This window comes from Octopus bimaculoides, chromosome 15 (genome assembly GCF_001194135.2).
Source record: "Octopus bimaculoides isolate UCB-OBI-ISO-001 chromosome 15, ASM119413v2, whole genome shotgun sequence".
NCBI classification, from domain to species: domain Eukaryota; kingdom Metazoa; phylum Mollusca; class Cephalopoda; order Octopoda; family Octopodidae; genus Octopus; species Octopus bimaculoides.
The window spans coordinates 2,989,410-2,997,990 of record NC_068995.1 but is presented as its reverse complement, the minus strand read 5'-3'; the positions used below and the strand labels follow the sequence as shown (position 1 = coordinate 2,997,990).

At 40.6% G+C, this 8,581-nt stretch overlaps 1 protein-coding gene across 1 annotated transcript in view; it reads right to left on the bottom strand.

Moving 5' to 3' along the window:
- Positions 1-1,084, bottom strand: part of LOC106880804 (plexin-B2) — a 31,704-nt gene extending 30,620 nt beyond the window's left edge. The window contains exon 1 of the mRNA XM_052973433.1: positions 1,060-1,084. Within this exon, the coding sequence (XP_052829393.1) occupies positions 1,060-1,084 (25 nt within the window). The remainder of the gene's footprint in view (positions 1-1,059) is intronic.
- Positions 1,085-8,581: the final 7,497 nt, after the last annotated feature.

Genomic DNA, 8,581 nt, shown 5'->3' with positions numbered 1-8,581 from the left:
TATATATATATATATACGCACACATATATACATATATATACACACACACATATATATACATATATTTATATACATATATATAATACACACACACACACACACACACACACACACACACACACATATATATGTATATTAAAATACACAAAGATAACACAGTCATGTTAACAAAGGGATGTGGGTTTGGCTCCTACAGAGATAGGAAAGCCTTCTTTTTTCTGTCAAGGGCTTATATGCCCCTTTATTAGACTATTTTCCTTAGTCATTGCATGGTGATCACCATAAGTTTCAAGCTTATATATAAATACCAGTTTAATTATTTACAGGATTGTAAAATACGGTGCCGTATAACAAAACCATTCGCACAAAATATATATATATAGACAGAGAGCGCGGGGGAGAGATTTAGGAACGTCCTCATCAAGAAATTTGATGAGAGGGAGGAGGAGTTACAGACTTCAGACATAGAGAGTAGCTGGAATTTCCTACAGGACCCCTTACTGAGTGCCACAGACCAAATCTGCAGATGGTGCAAAGTCCCTTCCAGGCCTAGAGTAGCGTGGTGGTGGAATAATACAGTAGACAAAGTCATTAGAACAAAGTGGGGGTAGCAGGGAACTGTACCAGATAGCCAGAAGAGAAGCTGGGCGACAGGTATACATAGCCAAGGGGGAAGCAGAAAAGAAGTTTGCCAATGTTCAGCGATGTGAGGACCAGAGAACTGAAGTATTTCGGATTGCAAGACAGTGTGTGAGAGAAAATTGTGATGTCACAGGAGAGAAATGTGTCCGCATGGATGATGGTGCATTTGCCTTTAATGATTCTGAAAAGAAAGAGGCTTGGAGAAGCCATTATGAAAGACTGCTGAACGTGGAGAATGAATAGGAGGAGGAGAACCTGCCAAATGTTGACCCAGTAGAGGGACCAGCTATCTGAATAGACAGCACCCCTGGTAGATAAAGCAATTAAGGGTATGAAGTCAGGAAAAGCCCCCGGCCCATCAGGAATCACTGCTGAGATGCTTAAAATATCTGGTGGTGTGGGTTATGGCCTGGTTACCTGTATTGTGAACCAAGTAGTTCATGATGGAGTCATACCCAATGACTGGCGTAGCAGTACTATAGTCAACTGCTACAAGGCTAAAGGTGATTCTTTAGATAGAAATAACTACAGGGATATCAAACTGCTGAATCAGGTGATGAAGGTCACGGAGAGGGTCATAGCCCAACTAATTGGGGAGAAAGTCTGCTTACATGAGATGCAGTTCAGTTTTGTGCCAGGTAGAAGCACCATTGATGCTATATTCCTGGTACAGCAACTGCAGGAGAACTCCCTAGCCAAAGATAAACCCCTATACTTGGCTTTTTTGGACTTGGAGAAAGCTTTTGACAGGGTCCCCCCCCCCCCCCCCGATCCCTTATCTGGTGGGTGATGCAGAAACTAGGGATTGATGAATGGTTAATCAGGGCTGTGCAGGCTCTGTACAGAGATGCCATTTGTAAGATTAGGGTTGGCAATGAGTATAGTGAAGAATTCCAGGTAGAAGTTGGAGTCCACCAAGGATCAGCACTCAGACCCCTCTTATTCATCATAGTCCTCCAGGCAATAACAGAGGAATTCAAGACAAGTTGCCCCTGGGAGCTCCTCTATGTTGATGACCTGTCTCTCATAGCAGAATCACAACCAGAATTAGAGAAGAAATTTCAGGTGTGAAAGCAAGGTTTAGAATCAAAGAGCCTTAGAGTCCAATGTCACAAAAACCAAAGTCCTAGTATGTAGAAAGGCAAACACATCACAAACCCCCTTCAGGTAGATGACCCTGCTCGATATGTAGAAAAGGTGTAGGTAGAAACTCTATAAGATGTATCTAGTGTAAGCTATGGACACATAAGAGGTGCAGCAACATCAAAGGAAGGTTAACTAGGAAGATAGCTTTCGTGTGCAGCAGATGCACAGGGTCAATAGACACCACAGATGCTCAGAAAACTGATTCCATCACATGCCAGGGGAGAAACTAGAAGTAGTCGATAGCTTCCGCTACCTAGGTGACCAAGTCTGTAGGGGGGGGGGGGAATGCTCAGAGAGCGTTACTACTAGAATAAGAATAATCTGAGCAAAGTTCAGAAAGCTCCTACCTCTACTGGTGACAAAGGGCCTCTTGCTCAGAGTGAAAGGTAGATTGTACAATGCATGTGTGCGAACTGCCATGCTTCACAGCAGTGAAACATGGGCCATGACTACTGAAGACATGTGTAGGCTCAAAAGAAATGACGCAGCATGATCAGCTGGATGTGTAATGTCAGTGTGCACACACAACAGAGTGTAAGTGCCCTGAGAGAAATGTTGGACATAAGAAGCATCGGATGTGGTGTGCAAGAGAGACGTTTGCATTGGGATGGTCATGTACTGCAGATGGACGAGGAGAGCTGTGTGAGGAAGTGTCATTACCTAACAGTGAAAGGAACCCGTGGTAGAGAGAGACCCAGGAAAACGTGGAATGAGGTGGTGAAGCATGACCTTCAAATGTTGGGCCTCACAGAGGCAATGACAAAAGACCGAAACCGCTGGAGGTATGCTGTGACTGAGAAAGACCGACAAGTAAAGTGAGATCACAGCTGTAGCCTACACCAGTGTCACATAACCAGCCCATTTAAAGTACCTTTGGATCATAGTGACATGCCGTGCTTGAGGAGACTTATTGAGTCAAGTACATCAAAATCAAAACCAAATCAAACCACAATCAAATGGAAATTGTAGTTGTGGCTGATACCAGTGCCACTTGACTGGCTCCCATGCTAGTGGCATGTAAAAAGCACCATCTGAATGTGGTCGATGTCAGCTCCCTCACTCTGACTGGCTCCTGTGCTGGTGGTACGTAAAAAGCACCATCCAAATGTGGCTGATGCCAGCTTGACGGGCTCCCATGCCGGTGGCACATAAAAAGCACCATCTGAACGTGGTCAATGCCAGCCCCCTCACCCCGTCTGGCTCCTGTGCCTGTGGCATGTAAAAAGCACCCACTAGACTCTGAGTTGTTGGCATGAGGAAGGGCATCCAGTTGTAGAAACACTGCCAGATCAGATTGGAACCTGGTGTGGCCTCCTGGCTTGCCAGGCCCCAGTCAAACCGTTCAACCCATGCCAGCATGGAAAACGGACATTAAACGATGATGATGATAATGTTGATGATGATATATACACACATACATATATATACCATATCTTAATGTGTATAAGGAACCCACATGTGTGAGGAACCTCCTTATTTTGGGGGCTTAAATTTGGAAAAATGGTTTTGTAAGGGATTAAAATATTCTCCATGTATAAGAAACTCCCATATTTTCTTAACCTAATTTTTGACAAAAAAGAGTTCCTTATACACCTTAAAATACGGTATATTTATATATATATATATATATATATATATACACACACACATGCACATGTGTAGTGTATGTATGTATATACATATGTGTGTGTGTATTTTAATTCTACAGATCATTAGGTCTTTCATCATTCAGTCTTCTTGATTCGAGCTAACCTGGGGTTAAACAACAGTTGCTGCTGCTACTACTACTACTAGCAACAGAGCATCTATGTGTTCACCCCATTTGCTAGAAATAAAAGTCAAATTTCTCTCAAATCACATGCAACTATACTAAAATAGGAAGGACACATTGACGTAATATAATTTCTAAAATTAGGACTGGATGGTCATCTCTAGCATGCTTTTGACCAGATAATTTCATGGATCAGGCTTGACCTTAAGCTAAACTACAAAAACAGCTACTACGACTACTACTACTATTGAAGGCAGCAATGGAGCCTCTACATGATCATTCAGCTTGCAAGAAATAACAGCTAAAACTCCCCCAAACTTCCCGCCTACTGTCTGAACAAAGAATGCACAATATGATGGAATCAAAGGTAGACTATGCCTCAAAGAAGGATTAGATGGGAAGGTCATGGCTGGAATGCTTTTGATCATAGATTTATTCAGTTAGGATTGACCTGGGGTTAAACAACAACAGCAACGAGTCTGATAACAACAGTAGAAACATCATCGATGACGACAACAGCAGCAGCAGCAACAACAACAACAACAGCAATAAAACTTTGTCAGTAGATTTAGTAGATGGAAACTCAAAAAAGCCCATCGTATATCTACTTATCTATATATATATATATTTATATACACACACACATATATATGCATGTAATAATTTTATATATCCGTGTATACACCTTGTATATGCTGTTTAAAGCCTGTCCACAGTATTTGTCTATCTGATGTCAACAGTAGTATGGAGATATATGCCACTGAATTTACTTCAGTAATTCCTTTGTATCCATAGAATGTATATAAAAAAGATGAGAGATAAAAACTGGAATTCACAAGACTCTTTATTCAAAACCACTACAATCGTTTCAACTTATCAAGCAACTATACCTTATAGGAAAGGTAAGATGCTGTACAGGTAGGATGCTGTACAATCAATTGTCATTCATTCTAGGAGATGTTTCCTCAGGTGACTTTTCAAAAAAGAACCTTGTTTTTTTATTTGTCGTTTCGCCATAACTATATTTTGGTAAGCATCGCAGACTATCTGTCTCCATTATATATGTACGTGTAAGTGTCTTTGTGTGTTGTTTTCCACCACCACTTGACAACCAGTGTTGGGGTGTTTATGTCCTTGTAACTTAGCAGTTCACCAAAAGAGTTCAATCAAAATAACAGGCTTTACAAAAAATAAACGCTGGGGTCGATTCATTTAACTAAAATATTTCAAAACAGTGCCCCAGCATTGCCACAGTCTAATGACAGAAACAAATAAAGGAAAAAAAAAGATAAAACTGCAACAAGAAAATTTTCACCTTACCTTAAAAATTTGGAAGTGGACATTGAAAACGCAGAAGGTCATTTAGTACCCCAGAGTTGAGGTCAAAGGTCAAATGTCAAAGGTGTTGTATAGACTGGACTAACAAATAATGAAGGGCTAACTACAGACTATGTAAAGATTGAACATGAATTGGTTATGAACTATCTGCAGACTGGCTAATTTCAGATCAACAACAGACTTAAAACTATAGACCAGTTATAGACCACCAATAGAGAACAGCTTATAGACTGTCCATCAATCAAACTATAGGCTATTTATAGGCCGATTAGAGGCTGATGAGGTGATGAATAAATGTTGGCATGTAGATTTAGACGAGATGCAGTCGGAAAAGTAAGTGTATACATGTGTGATATACGACCATGTGTGTGAGAATGTATATTGAAGTGTGTGTGTGTGTGTTTATATACATATAACAGTGTGAATATGTGTAGAGCTGTTTAAGTATGTGTGTTGTTTATGTGTTTGTATGTATGTGTGTGTCTATGGTTATATGTATATACATTTCTATGTATGTATATATATATATATATATATATATATATATATATAAAACTCAGGATGCGTGGCATTCAGTTATTCGATATATATGTATAACTGTGTGTGTAGTTGTGTATTTGCATGTATATGTGTGTTTTTGCAAGTGGGATATAAGATGTGAGAAAGAGCCATGGTAGTTAGACTACAACCACTACCACCACAACCAACTACCGCCATAATCACCAGCACCGCTACCACCACCACCACCACCACCACTACCACCCATTCACAGAGAGACAACATGTCTGTGTGTCCTGTGAAAATTAAAGATAAAATAAACAAAATTGTGTATTGAATGAGATATTGTTCTGTTAGGAGGCAGGAGTAGTGAGAGTAGATAGAAAAGCACTACTTACACGCACACACGCACACGCACATGTATGTTTGTGTATATATATGTATATATATATAAGAAACGAAAGAATGTGTCACTCAACATGGCTGGTAGGAGTTTATATATACATCATCATCATCATTTAGTGTCCGTTGTCCATGCTGGGATGAGTTGGATGGTTTGACCAGGGTTGGCAAGCTGAAAGGCTGCATCAGACTCCAGTCTAATTTGGCATGGGTTTCAACAGCTGGATGCCCTTCCTGACACCAACCACTCCGAGAGTGTAATGGATGCTTTTATGTACCACCGGCATGGGTGCCATATGTGTGTGATTTCACTTGGCTTGATGGGTCTTCTTCTCAAGCATGACATAATGCCAAAAGTCTCAGTCATTTGTCATTGCCTCTATGAGGCTCAACACTCGAAAGGAGCTTTCCACATGCCACCGGGATCGGCCACTTTGCCTCCATGAGACCCAACACTCGAAAAGTACTTTTTACGTTCCACCAGCATGGGTACCAGTTACGTGATCCAAGCATTAACCACAACAACAATTTCACTTGCCTTGACAGGTTTTCTCAATCACAGCATATTGCCAAAGGTCTTGGTCACTAATCATTGCCTCTGTGAGGCTCAAGGTTCAAAGATCATGTTTCACACTTTGTCCCATATCTTCCTTGGTCTACCTCTTCCACAGGTTCCCTCCACAGTTAGAGATCAGCACTTCTTTACACAGCTGTCCTCATCCATACACATCACATGACCATACCAGTACAGTCGTCTCTCTTGCACACCACATTTGATACCTCTTATGCCAAACTTTTCTCTCAAGATGCTTACACTCTGTCAAACATGCACACTGACATTGCACAACCAGCGAAGCATACTGGCTTCATTTCTCTCAAGCTTACACATCCTCAGCTGTCATAGCCCATATTCCACTGCCATATAGCATAGCTGTTTGCACACAGGCATCATACGATCTGCCTTTCACTCTGAAAGAGAGGCCCTTTGTTGCCAGCAGAGGTAGGAGCTCTCTGAACTTTTCTCAGCTTAATCTTATTCTCACAGCTATGCTCTCGGAGTATCCACCTCTGCTAATAACTTGGTCACCTAGATAATGGAAGCTACCTACTACCTCTAGTTTGCCCCACTAGCAGTTGATGGAGTCTGTTTTCTGCACGTTTTCAGTGTTTATTGTACCTGTGCATCTTCCACATACAAAAGCTAGTTTCTCTGTTAACCTTCCTCTGATGTTGCTGCACCTCTTATGTGTCCCTAACTTACACTGGGTATGTCTTGTGGAGTTTCTACCTACACCTTTTCTATAGATCAAGCATGGCCATCTACCTGAAGGGATTTGTGATTTTGTCTGCCTTCCTACTTGCTAAGACTTTGGTTTTTGCTAGATTAACTCAAAGGCCCTTTAATTCTAGACCTTGCTTCCATACTTGGGAGTTTCTCTAGTTCTGATTCAGCTATAAGAACAAGATCATCAGCATAGAGGAGCTCCCAAAAGCAGCTTGTTTTAAATTCCTCTGTCGTTGCCTGGAGGACTATGGTGAACAAGAGGAGGTTGAGATAGAGAAATAGATGGGCATGTGAATAATGAGAGGAGGAATAAATATCATTTACTACTCCTCTCAACCTTCATACAACTTTGGAACTGCTAGCATTCATTCTCCCTCTGGAATGAATACCCCTCAATATACTGGACAATATATATCCAACACATACCACTTACCTATCGATCTTTTCTTTCACCAGAATGTATCTTTATTCCACTTCTCTGTATTTGCATAACTTTGGATCTGCCAGCATTCGTTTTCCTTTTCCTTCAATATGGAGTACTACACAACAACACTTTCCTTCTTCTCACCATGCTGTGCCACTTAACCATTCTTTCTGATCATAGATTTACCTAAAGAAGATCTGATCTAATTGGTTTTAATTGGATCCTTCTACCCTCCTGGACATAATGAACCACAACATATATCTCGCTGATGAGGAACATTCTTTCACTGTCTAGCCTATGATGCAATACCCAACTTACAGAGTTTTCACTCAATATAATGCTCCAATAGCTGGGACATCACAGAAACAGTTATCAGGGACTATTTGCCACTATTATGTACTATTTTTACCATTCGTTATGTAGCCAAATTTTTTAGATTACATGAAATTAAATACCCTTGTCCTCCATTGCCTAATTGTTTGCTTTTTGTAACTACTTAAACCTATATATATAATACACACGCATGCACACACACATATAACTATATACCTATATGTGTATATCTACTTAGAAGTAGTAGATAGCTTCCGTTACCAACATGAGCAAATCAACAGTGGAGGAGGACACTCTGAGAGAGCAGCTGCTAGATTAAGAACAGGCTGGGTAAAATGCAAAGAGCTTCTACTTCTGTTGGGAGCAAAGAACCTTTCCCTCGGAGTGAAAGGCAGATTGTATGATGCATGTGTGCGAACAGCCATGCTACATGGCAGTGAAACATGGACTGTGACTTCTGAGTACATGCAAAGGCTCGAAAGAAATGAAGTTAGTATGCTTTGCTGGACGTGCACTGTCAGTGTGCATGTATGACAAATTGTGTTTTTAAGAGAAAATTGGGGACATGAGACAACAGATGCAGTGTGCAAGAGCGTAGGCTTGAAACGTTAAAGACTTTCTTTATTCCCAAGCATTATACTAATACAGCCATTTGTTGTTTACACCACCTGTCTTCGTCTCTTGTTTTTTCGTGAATTCTCCCATATATATATATATATATATATATATATATATATATATA